General features: G+C 32.8%; 1 protein-coding gene across 1 annotated transcript; it reads right to left on the bottom strand.

Annotated features, from left to right (window-relative positions):
- Positions 1-2463: 2463 nt before the first annotated feature.
- Positions 2464-16538, bottom strand: LOC132746098 (uncharacterized). The gene is made up of 2 exons (XM_060735168.1): positions 16185-16538; positions 2464-3481 (listed from the first exon to the last, which is right to left on the bottom strand). The coding sequence occupies exons 1-2, from the start codon at positions 16275-16277 to the stop codon at positions 2717-2719; spliced, it is 858 nt and encodes a 285-aa protein (XP_060591151.1). The 5' UTR covers positions 16278-16538; the 3' UTR covers positions 2464-2716.
- Positions 16539-18262: the final 1724 nt, after the last annotated feature.

The following is an 18262-nucleotide window of genomic DNA, read 5'->3' as shown; positions in this document are numbered from 1 at the left end:
TTACGTTTTACTTTAAATAATCTGATTTCCCAATGTTTCAAATGGTTCATTTATTTATCAATATAAGGATTTTTTTGTTGCATGTTACATTTAAATCATAATATAAGTTGCTATATAATCTAAATAAATACATTTTTTATACTAAAAGGTACTGATTTTACGTACTTTTTCAAATTAATATGACAACAGTTGCTCGTTCGAAACATTTCATATTATCGATCATGGACATGAATTTGAAAATGTCTAAAGAAAATAGATATACCCTCTTGGTTTGACTGGAATAGTAGTGGAAAGACAAGTAAGGTGTAAAGAAGACGATTGTGCCAGATTTAAGGTATAACACAAGATTGTCAGACTTAACCTTTATTTTACACTTTACATATGTTTTAAATTCAGCCATTTGAAAGAAACCTATTATATGTGCAATTGAAATAAATATTGGTATCTTCTAGAAATTTCATAATTTGTGTCTGGCATACTTGTTGTTTGCGTCATTAATTTAGTAGATAGATAATCAAGTAAGAAATCATCTAATATACTTTGTTTTTAATATTGTTCGTTGTTACATTTTGGGACAGCTGTAGTAAATATGTGAATATGTTGGACTTATACAATATTTGTCCTTTTATTACATTATATAATATTGACTGAATATTTCTTAGAATGTAAAGAGAGATTTTCTGAAACTTTCTGCTGACATTTCTAATACCCTACGTCTCCATGGCCCTACACATGTTTGTCTTGAATTTTCAGTTTTCTATGTATATGAGATGTCTCGGGTTGGTTAGTCAGGCAACATCTTCTGTCCAACGACTTATATATATGCCAGCTGGTACAATAATTCAGCAACATGGCTACATAATGAAATGTATTATATAATTTCTATAAACAACACCATGTGTGATAATACTAAATTTTTCTTGCATGAATACGAAAGCGCATGTCATGTCAAAATATTTCCATAATTTGATGAAGCTGTCTGTTAAATTAACCAGTTACTGGACAGCAATCAAGATGTTTCACACTGAAACACAAATTGAATAAAACTTACCTTTTATTTTAAAACAGCTTATTTAGGGGAATTATGGTACACAATTCAGCAGCAAATTGTTTACATCTATTATCAGTTAATTGCAATATACACTCTTGACCCAAAATATCGGTTAGCAAAATGCTGATTACACAGAAAGTGTCTGTATAAGTTACTGCAAAGGTTTAACCTTATATTTATACTGACTAGGAATATCCGAGAAAAAAACTTGGAAATAACTTAAAATTTTAACTTAGTTCTCAGGTATCAAATATATCCGTCACTTTAATTGCTGTATTTAACCATGTGTTGATTTATTTATCTTTATAATTGATTTGTTTTATTAAATATAGTATTTTACAAAAGTAATCAACTGTACAATATCAAGATCTCTTTCATTATTCTTGAGAAATGTTAACATACAGGTATTCCAGCTTGCCCTGTTAGCCTCGTTCCGTGAATCTATGAATAATCATGAAGTTATATTAGGAAGGGTCTATTCACTCTTATTCACCTTTCTTTCTCTTTTAGTTTTTCGATTATGTCTATAATGTCACTGTCAAGGTGAGCTGATTTGGCTTTGTATTTAAAAAAATGACTGTTATTATATTGATTGACCAACAGTTTACCTAAGAAAATGTAAGGATAAAATATAAACCTGTCTAAAATATGTGAAGACTGTCCCACTCTTTTTATAAATTGAAAAATACAGGTTAATTGTGATGGATATTGAGAGAAATTGTCTTTGATCACGTGAATAATCATTGGTTAAAGCAAAGTATAATGTAAAATTGTAAATATTTAAAGCAGACTGAAAACTTATTTTGACTTACATCTTTTCACCTAAAATACCCATGGATGTTCATAATGTCACTTTAATATTATATTGATCAATTACTATTTTTAGGGTTAGGGTTTACCTTACCCATAAATCCTAGATTTGTGTTTTATTTTTCAAAGTATTTCGATTTACAGTCAATAGAGGCGTTTGTGGTATACATTTAAAAGAAAATATAATATGCTCTTTACATGTACACCTACCAACTATTTATTACTTTTATTGTTATTAATCATTATGGCGATTTTTTTAATACTGTAAAATCTATTGCGTGTGTTAAGATATAAGTGTTTGGTTGTTAAAATGTTTGAATGATGTGGTCTGATTACATGATAAATATGTTTGAATTAGTCACAGATAATGATATTTTTTATGGAAAAAAAGAAACTTCACGTTACGAAAAAGAAAACGAGACATTTGAGCTCGTGCTTTTGTTACTGTTGTTATTGTTGTTATTAAGGATGTGATTATGCCGATGTTAAAGGTGTTCACCATGACAAAAATTACGCCGAGCATGTGATGATGATAAATATGGCGATGTATTTATTATTGATTAATGATGAAACAACAATGATGACAATTTCAACGAAGGTGATTAGCATTATGAAGAGCATGGTATCAACAGACAATGCACTTGCCTTTGAAATGCTGTGGGCTGTTGTTTATTGATAAATGAATGTTACAAAAGACATCAAATTAGTACATGAACTACGTATGTGGCTTGAATAAATTAACATAGTGACATATAAATTTAATGTAATTATACAAATGGTCCCTAATCAACAGTATCTACAATTGTACAGATTTTGCATTTTTAAATATTGATTATGTGATCAATCATTTGCATTTCAAGCGCAATTTTCATTGAATTTCAAATCCTTTTCAGCAATATTTTTATTACAACGCTCACAGTAGGTACCGTCAAGTTCTCCGTCAACGTTCGATGGCTTTCCAATTACGTCATGAAGTGAAGAAATATTAGCAAATTTTTGATAGACAAATGTTTTAATCAATAAATTTTCAACCTCGGTTATGTTGTACATTTCGCAAGCAGGATATGCATAACCATGTGGATCATGGTGAGGTTGATACGATATTTTTGGTGACAAGTGTCTCCTCCAATCAGCAGACATTTGTTTTCCACAACACAACCTTATGATATCCCAATACCGTAAATATTCCACTGCATGTTGCATTTGTGTATTGGAAAGTCTAAAGAATTGTTGATAATCAAAAACAACAGTATGACCACGTTTAGATGTAGTTTCTATGTCAACGATCAGAGGTATCCTTATTCTCATATTTCTTATTCTAACCTTATGTGTCTCCAATTCTGTTTTCTTTTCATCCGAAAGTAAACTGCTAGATGTCATAAAAATCCACACATCTGATGGAAGTATTTGAAAAAATGTGTCTTTTATTGAATGAGTTTTTATTACGCAGTATTTGTGTGCAGGTTGTCTAGCATAGTAGCATCCTACATCTTTAATTTCGTCCTGATGTAATAAGGCCATAAGAACACATAGTATTTGAAATTGAAGTGTTGTTGCTGTTCCGCCTAGTCCAAACTGTATTATTTTTGTTGGAATGTGCTCGTTTGCCCTTTTAAAAACCTGTAATTATATAAATGATGCATTGTTTATTCATATTTCATACTTCGTTTATTATAATGGTATTACTTATAAGTTGAGCAATTATCTAACATTTACTGAGAAAGGATAAGGGTTAGGGTTAAGATCGACCATGAAGTGGACGTCTGCATGCCCAAGACCTCTATATGCTCCAAACCTGCCACAGCTACTACTGACAACTCCCCTGGTACACATATCAACCGTATATCTACCAAAATATTTGCGCGAGGGTGCGCTACATGGAAGTCGAACAAACGTTGGCTTTGTTTTGAGGCGACGCCGCCTCTTAAAGCGTGTAAATGTCGCCGAGGCGCCAGATCTCCCTCTTTAGTCTAGGGCACTGGACCGTCTCAACGGTAGAGTTTCATATATCTGGGGCCAGGGGATGACGGATCAAAACAACTTCCGGCTGTAGCAAAATATATTTCCTTAATTATACATATATAATTAATTTAAATGATTTAAGTCAAGGTTATATAAACCAAACGTACACAATACAATCTTTTTTTTTCAAAATATGTTGTTTAATTATATTGCATTTAAATAATGTAAACATACATGTACAAAATTGCCGACATCATATTACACAAAGAAAAATATATTCTAAGAAATGATCTTAGATCTCAAATAATACAAGTCTATTAACATTAGATGTACGCAATTTACAAATGCAACATATGAAGAGAATTACCTGTAGCAAAATATATTCCTTTTATTATAGACATGTAATTAATTTAAATGATTTAAGTTAAGGTTATATAAACCAAACGTACACAATACAATCTTATTTTTTTTTAAATATATTGTTTAATTGACCCTATTGGTCAAACTTATATACGTCATAGAAAATCATTTAAATAACAAAGGAAAAGTAAAGAGGAAAGGTGAAAAGATAGTGTCATTGTAAATCACGTTGATTAGTCGATTTACAATGTTACGGCATACTGCTGAAATTTAGAGTATTAGTATATTGGGGATATAGGGATGATATAGGTAAATTTGTACACCTGTGACATATTTGCCCCCTCCGATGTTGTCCCCAACATTTACTAATGATACGCAGAAAAACGGCAGAGGAAAAAAACAATCTCTTTCCGCTATAAGGTAGTCTCGCATTAAGGTAATCTCGCAACACAAAGAAAAGTAAAATAGTTGAAACATCAAAATAATAATAACATTTTATCGTGACGAAAATGTTAATGTTTCGACGCCCGTAATATGACACGCTACAAGTATAAATAATAATGATATGATATTGAGTGTATAATGTAGTGGTATCCTAATGATATATTGTTTATATAATCTCAAATATTTTAAAATTTAATTGATCATTGTAAACTAATGAACGTCAATTCACATTGTTCAATGATATACTATTATTAATACACACTATCCAATAATCCAGTCATCACTTCTCATCCACCGAGGCTTTGTTATATTTCGTTTTGTTTTACGAATTGGATCATTTGTTTCTGAACAAGAATCATTATTCACATCTGATTCTCCAGACATATTTCTCTGTTTCCTTCGTTGAGGAATACCATATTTTTCAATTGTTTCTTCATCAGAATTCATGAAAGATGAATCCATTTCTTGTTCCAGAGTTGCATTCAGGTAAGATACATCTTTATTATTTGTATTTGTTTTTGGATCTTCTTGTCCAGATTTATTATTGATATTTTCACACTTTTCAGTTTCAGTATTTTCAGCAAACTTTATCTCATACTTTACTATATCACTGAATGGCAATAAAAGATTTCCATGTAATGTTCTTATTTTTCTAAATCTATTTCCTTCTTGTTTTACTTGGTAAACGGGTATGTCAGCATTTGGTTGACTGATTATAATATATGGATGGTGTTCCCATTTATCAGCTAGTTTATTCTTTCCTCTGATAGACACATTTCGGACCAATACCCTATCTCCAGGAACTAATTTCAGATGTCTTGTTTTAATGTCATAATACTTTTTATTGTTTTTACCAACATGCTCTGAACATTTTCTTGCGATGGTGTATGCATTCAAGAGACGATCTCTCAGCTGATGAACATATTCCGAATGACATTGAGAATTTTCATTGTCTATTGGTAGTCCAAGAAAGGCATAAATTGCAAGTCTTGGATGACGGCCAAATATTAGGAAGTATGGTGAAAAGTCAGTGCTATCATGTTTGGTGCAATTATACGCATAGAGTAATGTTGAAACGTGTTCTTTCCAATTGCTTTTCTGGTTATCTTCAAGAGTACCTATCATTTTTAAAAGTGTTGAGTTAAAACGTTCCACGGGATTGCCTTTAGGATGATATGGTGTTGTTCTTGATTTGTCAATACCAGCAATTGCCCACAATTCCTTGATTATATTTGCCTCAAAAGATTGTCCCTGATCACTATGTAGACGGGCTGGAAAACCATAGTGAACAATAACTTGATCAAAAATAATTTTTGCTGTAGTTTTTGCTGTTTGGTTTCGTGTTGGAAATGCCACTGCGTATCTGCTGAAATGGTCGGTCATTACAAAAATATTTTCGAAGCCACCTTTTGAACGTTCCAATGAAATATAATCAATGCATAGTATGTCCATAGGAAAGGAAGATGATATGTTTACCAATTCTGCTTTGCTGTTTCGGGCTTTTCTTTTGATACATCGGTCACATGATCTTACTTTTGACACAACAAATGATTCCATTCCTGGCCAGAAGAAGCGTTCTCTAAATAATGATAGTGTTCTGTCTCGTCCTTGATGTCCTAAATCTGTATGAATTGCATGAAATACATCTTCTCTCAATTTTGAAGGTAACACAAGTTGAAGGCGAGTAAAACCGGAAACAGTTGTTCTTCTATAAAGAACGCCTTGTTGAAAGACAAGCTTGGACCATTCGCGAAGATAACCAGAGATTATATTAGCCTCGGAACCATAGGTCGAAGAAGCCGGTTTGGTTCCATTCTTTAGATGACTTATAACTCCAGCTATAATGCGGTCTTCATGTTGTGCTTTATACCAGTCCATATTTGAGAGACTAACTGACATAATCAAGTCGTCAGGAATATCTGGTATGAGTTCCGGTTGTATCTCGGCATCAGGATTGCAAATAGTTTCAACAAGTGGAATCTGGACTTGAGCAGCCATTGTCATTGCTTTAATTGTATCGGGGTTTACCGTATGATTTGATGGTTCTATTCGAGACAAAGCGTCAGCGTCGATATTTTTCTTACCACTTCTATATTCTATTTTCAGGTTGTAGTTGGCAAGACTCGCAATCCAGCGTTGGCCGGTTGCATCAAGCTTTGCAGAAGTTTGGGCATAAGTTAATGCATTGTTGTCTGTAGTCACGAAACATTGTGATCCGTAAAGGTAGTCGTGGAACTTCTCTGTAACTGCCCATTTCAATGCCAGGAATTCTAATTTGTGTGCAGAATAGTTCTTTTCAGATGGTCTTAGGCTCCGACTTGCATATGCAACAACACGGTCGATTCCATCAACTTCTTGATATAAAATAGCTCCAAGCCCTAGTCCCGATGCGTCCGTGTGAAGCTTAAAAGGTTTGTTGTAGTCTGCATATGCCAACATTGGAGCAGTAATAAGTTTTTGCTTAATTGTTGTGAATGCTTGTTGTTGACTTGGACCCCATTCAAACTTCTTTTTAACAGTTGGTTTTATTTTCTTCTTCTTGAGATTGTCTCCAATGAGAAGGTCATTCAGTGGTCTTACTATTTTAGCGAATCCTTGGATAAATTTTCGGTAATAACCGGCGAATCCAAGAAAACTTCTAACTTGTTTCACTGTGGTGGGTGTTGGCCAATTTTCTACTGTAGTAACTTTTTCAGGATCTGTACCGATGCCTTTGTCAGATATAAGATGACCCAAATAGATGACTTGATCTTTGAAGAATTCACATTTGGAGGCTTTAAGTTTAAGATTATTGGTCTTCAAACGTTGAAACACAGCTTCGAGACTCTCTAAATGTTTTTCAAAGGTTGGGCTGAATATGATGATGTCATCGAGATATATAAGACATTGTTGTAAATTCATATCTCCCATGCATCTTTCCATAAGTCTTTGAAACGTTGCGGGAGCATTTGTTAATCCAAATGGCATTCTATTGGCTTCAAAGAATCCTAAATTTCCTGCTTGGAATGCTGTTTTACATTTGTCTTCCTCCCGAAGTTCCACCTGCCAATAACCACTTTTGAGGTCGAGTTTAGAGAAATATTTTGATCCAGTAAGAAGATGAAGAGTGTCGTCTATTCTAGGAAGGGCATATGCGTCTTTTCTTGTTTTATTGTTGAGTTTTCTATAGTCTATGCAAAATCTTATTTCACCATCCTTCTTTCTAACAATTACAACGTTCGATGAGTATGGACTGTTTGAAGGGCGAATTGCTCCTATCTCAAGCATATCACGAATATGTTCTTTAACTTCATTAATGAGACCAGGTGGAATGGGTCTATATGGTTCTTTAAAGGGTTTTGGATCTTCTAGATGTATCTCATGTTCAACTAAATCAGTTCTTCCTATATCAAGAGGTCCTGTAGAAAAAACATCTTTCCATTTATGGAAAACGGTCTTGACTTGTTGACAGTATGTCTCAGGAACATTTGATAGATCAACTTTCAAACTATTTGTAAACTTGTCTATTTCACTTTGTTCTGTTTGTGTATCATTTGTCTTTCCTGATTGTTCAATATTATCATTGTCTGTTGTTTCAGTATTATCATTGTCTGTTGGTTCCCAGTTACGAAGGACTTTTACTTCTTGAAGATTGCAAAGTATAGACTTAGGTTTAATCGTCACTTGTTTAGCAGATAAATTGAAGCATTTTACTGGTATTTTTGATCGATTTCCTGATCCCTTGACTTCAACGACTCTTGGACATATACCAATTCTGGATGAGGATTCCTCAGATGTTTCTGTGACAACAGTATTTAAGTCGAATTTATGTCTGATGAAACCTGTAATAACTTTCGACTGGAATGGTTCTAAAACTATATCCTTCTTATTGTTAGCTTTAACTTTGCCAACTACAGGTGAGCCAACAAGATTGCAAATAGCGGTCCTCCAAGGTTGTGGAAGCGATTCATTAGACGACTGTTCAGAGAGGAATCTTAAAACATTTGTGCCGATGATAATTGGAACACTCAAGTTGTACTCCGTATTCGGTACGACTAAAATTGGGATATTTAAATCCAAGTCCGATAAGCCAGGTATTTTAACAGAAGATTCAATGTATCCGGAATATGGCAATGAATTTCCATCAGGCATGTTTATAACAAAATCCGTAACTCGATGCAATTCTGGTTTCGGATCTAAATTGTTGTAGAACTCCTCACTAACTGTCGTTATCATAGATCCCGTGTCACAAATACAATTTGCTTTTACATCATTGACAATAACAGTTGACTCATTTGGACATCCAACTAATCTTTCAAATATGTTCTTTGGCTTGTTAGGGCTTTTTATTTTACTGTCTCTCATTTGCCCTTCAATGGAGACATCTAATCTTTTAAATCCTCTTTAACATTTTTCTTGGCTACATCAGGTTGTATTTTCGGATCATTTTCATTTGTTTCTTTTCTTGAATTTATGTCCATTTCATTCCTTCTGTTTTGTCCAACACTACCATTGTATCTACTATTGTATCTGAATCCATATCCTCTTCCAACATTGTTGTAATTATTAGTCCTTCTAAAGTTGTACTGTCCTCTACCTCCATAACTGTATTGGTTACTAGTATTGTATCTACTAGGTTTCTCTTTTTCTCTCTTTACTTCCTCTAATTGCCTTTCTAAGTTTTCCATTTTCTTCATAAGTTGTTTAATAATGTCTTCTTTATTGTCCTTTTCTACAGTTGACATTTGATTATGCTGAACAGTTTGTCGTCTCTGTTTTGTAACCTTTATTTCATTCTCCTCAGCTCTAGCTTTTCTCCTTAACACTTCAAATGAGTCGCTGCTCTCAAAACTAATTCTTAATGTCTATATTATATAAAGATCTCCAAAATTTATCCTTTAACATTTCTTTTCTTTCTTTTTCAGGAATGAACCTTTTTTGTTGATGCTAACAGAAGAATTTCTTCCAGACGAAGACCCCACTCTGCAACTGATTCCTCTGGGTTTTGTTCAGCTGTGTAAAATTCAGTGAATATATTTTGCTGACTTGAAAGATCGCCAAAGATATCTTCAACTCGCGACACAATATCAATTGGTCTAGCCACAGGACTTAGATTTATCAGCACTTTCTTCTCTTAAGGATTGTCTAACAGCTTGAGCAACTACTCCTTCCCGTTAGGCATGCTCATTATTAAAAATAAACATGAACCGTTCCTTAAAGTGTCATTTAACAATGGCCTAACATACACGTAAAGTCTTGCATTCCTGAAAGTAGTTTGAAATTGTAGTTGATAGAAATAATCCAGGTCTTTATAGAAAATTTTACAAATAAGTTTATAACAAATTTTCTAGATTAGTCATATCTGTTGAAATACAATTGATGAAAACACAGGTGTACATTTTCATCACAAAGCTGTTTATCTATGTAGATAGATTTTGATTCTGTTATCTTTCCATTTCGTTGAAACTGATTTTATAGAGTACAGCTTTTTTTATAAAAAGCGCCCGTATAAGCTCCTTTTAGCTTATGAGCATCCAATGTATACTTTAGACAAGGTTAGCTTTTAAAAAAGCTAGAAGCGACTCGCTTCGTAATTTTTTTCCAGGGGTGTGTTTAAATGTAAAAATGACAGTTCTGTTAACTGAAGAGACTGAGAACATAAAGTTATGGAAGCCAGTTCTCTCAGTTTAACAAAGAGGAATATGTGTATATATAAAGATGCATGCAAACAGATAGAATGAAGTCCCTATGTCTATGCACATTTACTATATGGCCTGTTGACCTTGACCAAACAAATATTAGATAGGTAGTATTCATAAAGATGTCTCTTTCTACGAAGTTTAGTTGTATTATGTTATTTAGTATTGAAATGAGTGACAGACACAAGTCCTATACAGGAATATATTACTGAAGAACTTTCTTGGGTGTGGGCGAATTAAGATTCATGGGGCATGATTAACATTTGATTTGTACAAGTTCTCAAGGCATTAGTATTTATATCAATAAGACTTAAACATATTTTCCCTAAGCATTTTAATAAAAATTATGTCCACTATATCTTGGTATGTGAAACATTTTAAACAAATGGATATGATGTAGATACATGAACAAAATTTTAAAATGGTCAACAAGGCAATACCACATGCCAAATATTTAAGGTTTATGCATTAGTAAGATATAAAGGTGTGCGTATGTGTTTCTATATAAGACGTGTCCTTGACCTATGTGTAGAACAATATGAACAACTTATGAAAGAGGACTCCTGATGGTATTAGATATATAGCGATCCCGGGAATTAACCACTGCCATGCCATATTCAGAAAAGCCGGGATCGTATTAACCCATTACGCAATATACACCCCTTTCACCCCCTTTTTGTTGTATCAAATGGTGAAAAATGCCTTATTTAGACACCCAACACTTGTTTTTGGTTGAAAAATAATGTTTAAAAAAGAGACCACTTTTTCGGCGCAGCCCCCAGACCAAAAGATACATCAGGGGGTTGCCAGAAGGGGGATGTGCCCCCTTCTGTTTTGGGGGTTGAAGGGGGCGGCAGTCATCCTCATCGCCAAGAAAATTTTGGACTTGTGACAGGCTTAAAATGACCGCAGATCAATCATAAGGTAACGTGTAACCAACGCTGAAAAGCATTTGTATCTATCTTAATGCAGCACTTTGAAATCAATTTGGATTGAGAAAATCTTTTTTGTTATCAATTATGTTAATTGTATCTTATGATCTTTTCTAAAAATAATATCTAAATACATGAACATAAAATTTAGCCAAATATTATATTAACAAAAACTTTGATTTTTTTTCAACTAGGCATATAATTACAGGTATTGCGATTTCCGCATTTTAAGTTTATTAATAAAGAGCTCTAAATATATTTAAATCTTAAGTTAAATTAATTTACCATTCACTACATACAATAAAAAATAAAAAGTTATCATTTAATCGCCTTTCATTACGACAATAATCAAAGCAAATATAGTTTATTCCTTTTCCCTATATATCTAATACTACAGGCTTGTTAAAGTTTTATGTCGGTCAAGCCTGACGTCTAATAGTTATTGCCCAAAACGCATAGAATCATAAAAAAATAAAAAAAATGTCTATTGTCTTGCCTTTCAAGCTTTATTCAAAAGCTTATCTTCTTTTCTTTCAATTTCATGCTCAATCATACACAAACACTCTCAAACATTTAAAATAAATTATAAACATCATCATATTCTTGCTTATCAGCCATACTGGTTCAGCAAGGTGCTTTACAGATTAATTCCAAATTTTTGAACGGAAAAATATATTCGAACACACTGACGGTGCATGGGCAATTATTTCGTTAAAACAATATTTCGTTAGAATGTTCTGTCTCAGTTAAACGCTTGCATTTGAATTAGCCAATCAAATTTCGCGCACTGTATGGTCGCCATTTGTTTATCGGCTGTAAAATGAATTTAAATACATGAGAGGATTAAATCATGATTTTTCGGATGTGACAGTTAAATTATTTTGACAAAAGGTATTTATCTTTTAGTTTTATTCATAAATAGGTCAAAACTAATGTAAATACACACTGTCTCTTAATTGATTTTCGTTCCGCCCGATTTTCTGGCAGAACATGCTATGGGTTTTTGAGCAATTTCGATATGACGTTGCTTTGCCCAGAAGCAAAAATATCTCAAAGCGACGTAATATTTATAGGACTAATCTAGTACTATCCCGGATCCCGGGCGTCCCGGATCCCGGGATTTTCCCCCATCCTAAATACCGGAAAGGATAAAATGACCGGAAAAAAAGATTAAGAAACAAATGCACAGAACCAGATGTACACTTATATTAATTAACCAAACGAAAACTTACTAAAGTCAAAACAGGTGAAATCGCTAAATCAAAAGTCAGTGTAAATATGATTTATTGAAAAGAATTCATGAAAATAAACATTTTAATCATCATTATATCTTTGCACTCAAAGCATTACTTCCTGCTTTTTAAAAATGGCGTTAAAATTGAAGGTTTTTTGACGCCATGTAAGATTGGCTAAATAATTTTGGATTCCAGCCCTGACAGATAAATTTTGTAGAAAGCTGGAAGCCAAGCTTCGATTAAATTTTTGGATGGATTCGGAGTTTTAGGTTGTTTCTCAGTAAAATCCTAACGTAATACCGGCTCGCCGTGGCGAGCCGGCATAACCTACATTCAATGCAAATCAACGTTTAACGTTGGCAAACTTTATGCATGGTGTATAAAACATAGATGTCAATACGGATTCCAGATCTAGGTTTCGATGCGATAGTGACAGTACGACAGTATGATGGTGCGGATACGATGGTGAGAGACTGACAGTACAATGGTGACAGTACGACAATACGATAGTGAGAGTACGATAGTACGATGATGGCAGTACGGCAGTACGATGGTGACAGTACGATCTTGACCATACGACAGCACGATGAATTGTCAGCTGATAAATACCAAAATCCCATGCACATGTGTATTACTGATCATCCGTGATATATGAATTATTTCATTAAAATCGTGTACAAAAGGGTTGCTTGTAAATTACCCCTTTATCCTAATAATATAAACATGCTTTTTATGTATTGCATATAAAAATCAATTGAGACTTTGTATGTTTTTTGTAAAAAAATATTGCTAATCATTTCATGACACTATATAAACATGATTTTAATTTTTTCAGTTTCACACATGCTAAAGGAGATGATAATATCGTCACGAAAAAAGTTTTCGTCACAATGACTTACGCAACATATTGATGAACCCTATTCTAAAGATGATTCATTTGAAATATTTTAGTACTTTTGATTACATTGCTTGAATGACAAATTCCTGTGGGTACGGAGTTTTTTATTAGCATTATTTAAACCTATCTACATAATAGATTTGTGCTAATAACTCCTCCTTGTCCTGAAGTTATATTAGAATGTAAACACGAATAATTCATATTTACAATCTTTTGAAAAGAGGTGTAACAATAATGGCTCAGAAAAAATCATTGTTAAGATAAAAAGAAAAGAACACTTAGTTTGTATAGTTAAACGACATGTGACGGCAAGACTTAAAAATGTCGAAATATGTAAATGTATATTTTGATCATTGACGGACAATTCGCGGTACGCGGGTTCTGTACCGCGGTACGTCTGCATCATAATATACCGGTATATCACTATATCGTTGCACCTCTTAATGTGTCTCTCTAGTGTCAGACTTGCATTTGATGTATGTTGCTACCCGTAGACATTTTTATTTTGTATAATATATGCATACCTATTGTTTATATGTTTATAAGTGAATAAAAAACTGTTAACTTAAACGTGAGTTTTTATTTTGTTTTAACTTTATTACTTCAAATACTCCCAATAAATAATAAAGTCAAAATGTATAATCAAACATGTACAAGTTTGTATTTCAGTCATGAACGCGGGTCATATGTTGATGCATATATATGATATTGTCCCTACTTTCATATCTAAACAATCAGCTGAGTATTCCCTCTGCATTGCTTTAAAATACAATTCTATATATCCCCTCTATATATCAAAATTACGATTCCATATATCCTATGTATATGTGGAAAATACGACTCCTTATATCCTCTGTATATATAGAAAATATCCTCTTTATATATAGAAAATACGTTTCGCATATGCTCTGTATATGTCATGTAGAAAATACAAACCTGTATATCTAAAAATACGGTTTCGTATATCAACTGTATATCTATAGTTTACTAGAGTAAATGGCACCGATAAAGTCCGTAAACGGAATATTATCTCCGAATACTACAAAATACGAACAAATATACGTTCATGTATGGAACAAAAACAGATGTCGGTATATACCTGGTCCATGTTCGGACTTACCGTATATCCGATGTTCCCTATACGGACTCGTATATTAGACAAATACGTTCCGTACACGTCCATATATGTTAAAAATACGAGACCGTATATTCCCGTATATTAGTGTATTTTTCGCAGTGTTATATGCCCAACGCTACCGTAATGAAATGTTTGCAAGGCACGTTATTGTACTGTTTCAAATATCATTAATACCACTCTTTTAGACATGAAAATGCTTCAAGCCATGCAGCTAGAGACACAGTTTACTTAGCGCAAATACTATTCCATTTACTGATGCCTGGCCTGCCAAAAGCCCTGTTATAAATTCAATTGAAAACCTTTGAGATAAATTTGATCAGTCTTATTTCAAGTCATAAGCTAAGACAAGCTTTAACAACATTTCACAAGCCGAAGTCAATACGCTGATCCGTTCTACGCGCAAACGAGGCCAGGCTATATCTGATATTAATTTTATGATTTTGTTAGCCAACTCTTTTTACATTTTAACTACCATTTCACTTCTTCTGGATAGTCCTAAGCAATATTTTTTACAAAAATGACAATAAAAAGCTCTTTCATTTTATATAATTTTATTTTAATCCTGATGTTTATATTTGTGTATATCTTCACTTTAATACAGGGAAATATTTTTTCCTTTTCTTTCAGTATAGTATGCATAAGACAATTCCTTATCTTTTGTAAATTTCTTGTGTTAAACAATGTTTCGACAAATTAGATCCGGGGATTTATGTAGGTTCTTGGAAGACAGTATAACAAAACGTAATATTTTCTTGACAAAAACGATACCAATGGTGATGGAACGATGGTCGTAACCAAAATCGTATGATTAGTGTTTCCTTATAAAAAGCCAAATATATATATGAACCCGGCTAAAACCTTTTAAAAAAGGCCCTTTGATATACATGTAATCGCACAAAGTATGCCAATCATACATTTTCCTGCTTTTGTCAAGGATGGAATCCTTGAACTTAATGAGAACAAGAACGCTAACGCATATATTAATGTGTAGATGACATTTAAAAAAAATCAGGTGTTGGTTAATACAGAATTTATTTAGTTCGATTGTGTAGGAAGCTATAAGCTTATAGATACACTTTCAAATCCGTTCCTGGAACCAACAAATACTGAGAAATATGTGTAAAGTGTCTTGCTCAATGAAACAACGCCTTGCCCCTGACAGGGTTTGAACTCATGCAGCTAGCGATCATTAGATTACTAGTCCGACGCGTTAACCACTCGGCCATGCCGCCACACAAAAATCAGGTGGTGCAATATTTACTTTCTTGTGTTTATATAGCGTTTGCTTACGTTATCTTTCGAATTAAAATCATATGCAATGAAACATTATTTTATGCGGGATATATTTTTTCGAATAAAATCCTATAACAATATTTTATAAGAAGGTAATATCTAAAAGAGAGCTTTTGAGAAAAAAGTGTCTTAAGCATGATTGAACTTGTACGGGAAACTTTTGAATTGTGTACATTCATGCAAGGCTATGAACTGTAAAAATATGACAATCTTGAAAACTTAGGTTTTAATGAAATGATTGTTTTTAATTTGGTAAAAGCTTATATTGTACATGTAGTAGTAGCAAATTGCAGGAACATAAATAATAGTAACTTTTCAAGCATAAGTAATAATCTGGAATAAAATCATCAAATAAAAGAAATATAAAATATAAAAGGTCTTACCACACGATGATCATGGGTTGTTAAGCAAAGAAATATTATAAAACAAACTTGTGTAATTAATAATAAAGTCGATTTTCCGTAACTGTTAACCATTTTTGAAATGTGAATTGTTCAAAATGTTCATTATTTTTCCAATTTAGGCTCACAAGTTTTAGAAATAATTCGATTGACTCCAAATTGTCCAATAACAAATTTAAGTTTGCTTTTAATGATGCCCTAACTATTTATAGTTAATGTAGCGTCTTTTCGAATTTTGTAATTTGCGACTGATTCATTATGAATTGATTTTATACAACAATTGGGTACATTTAAACTGAAACTTATCACTGTGTATGGCATAACTGGTTTAAAAATCGTTTAAGTTTTAGTTTTAGCCAGTTGCTGAGACATAATTAAAAGAATTGTCAATATTGATCTGATGCAATTAAACATTTGAATAATTGACCTTTTGTCGGGTATTACGGATTTTAAGGTATGGCATAACGGTTTACATAGTTATCGATCAATTACATTTACCGACGCAACACTTGTCTCTTTAGCTTCAGTGAGTCATGAACTGTCCATCAGTAGATGGACGATTGTAGGGTCAAATCTTAAAATAAAATTATAAGATTTTGTTAAATAATATTTCATACGACTGCACAAATTGAAATTACATATACAAATAACCTTTACAACTGTATAAAGCATCTGGTTACATTGCCATGCAAGGCAGACTTAACAGGTAGTAAAAGTCAGGGTGATTTTCTTTAGGATCATATTTTCGATTGTTAATAGATGTCAAATACAATTTTAATATTCGTTTTCAATATCTATTTTGTAAACAAATGGGTTTTTCTACTGATTTTTATGTATTTGTTTATTAATATCTTTTTGCTTAAATTTGGGAAATGAAGGCTTTAAATTGATGACCTTAAAATGTTTATCCGTAGTGTTTTGTAATTGAGGATGTTTTAAACAATAATTTGAAAGTATGAACATATATATATAATTGAGCAAACATTAATTGTTTTGAAACTTCAAAAAAATAATTTGCCAAGAATTTGGTAATTGTATCACTGGTGCATGTGCGAGGTACAGACTTATGATTTGTTTTCCCTTTAATAATAACTTCATTGCAACTTCAGAAATGATTCCCTTATTCAATAGTTCATTTCAAGCGCTTGGTGCGAAAGGGTTGTAACTCATATGAGATAAAGAAGGAGATACAACCCTTTCGCACCAAGCTGTCGACTTGTCTAAATTCCGGTAATAAATAGTTTTGGTGCTACATTCGTTGATAAACAAAAATGTTCTCCATTTGTATTCCTCTTTATAAAAGAGGTTTTATGTAGAGAATAAATGTTTATCCGGGATACATTTTTTATGAAAGCAAATATATGTAAACCAAATGTAGCAGATATAGTGAAATATGCGCTTCAAAACTGACGGGGAGACTTCACAAGTTGGCTGAATATTTTTCCATTTTTCCCCTTTTTGTCGTTATTTCCAGTGGCTCAAACCATAAATTGTTCTTTTGCATGAATGATCTCTTACATACTGGTAGTGCATAAATGCGTTTATCATACAAGTCACCAGGCTTATTTGAATAAATATACATGGTAAAACACAAGAAACAGAATACATGTGAACCGTTATATTAATCACACAAAAGTTACTAATGCCCCCGAAAACGTTAAGACAATATAGGGAACAGTATTATAAAGAGAAAAAGTAGAAAAGGAACTTATTACTTAATATTGTTTTTGTGAGACAAAGTGATATTTAAAGCAAACTTTCCGTCTCTAACTTAAGGATAGGTCCATGGTTATTCGATGCGATATGTGGTCTTGATGTGGAAGATTTAATGATAGTTACTTATAATCCTTCATCGCATGACAAAGTAACAGTCCAGACACGAATGTGTACGTCCAACATTTTAGTGTTAGAATATGTTCCTTCATACTATCAATGTGACATTGAAATTGGGGGGGTAATAAATAGACCCCTTTTGCGTATAAAAAACTTTTTGATTTGGAAGGGCACATTTGTTTTTCTAAATGTGCTTATATGTCAAAATTAGTCTGGGCACGAATTGT

This window comes from Ruditapes philippinarum, unplaced genomic scaffold, assembly GCF_026571515.1.
Source record: "Ruditapes philippinarum isolate M1 unplaced genomic scaffold, ASM2657151v2 ctg3633_1_1_1_1, whole genome shotgun sequence".
NCBI lineage: Eukaryota > Metazoa > Mollusca > Bivalvia > Venerida > Veneridae > Ruditapes > Ruditapes philippinarum.
Note: the sequence above shows the minus strand (reverse complement) of the source record. Positions and strands in the feature narration are given on the sequence as shown.

Excerpts from the sequence above, each read along its gene's own strand:
- LOC132746098 (XM_060735168.1), bottom strand. The coding sequence starts at position 16,277 with ATGGTTAACAGTTACGGAAAATCGACTTTATTATTAATTACACAAGTT. Across the intron at positions 3,482-16,184 it reads CAACCCATGATCATCGTGTG|GTTTTTAAAAGGGCAAACGA; the intron begins GTAAGACCTTTT and ends ATATAATTACAG.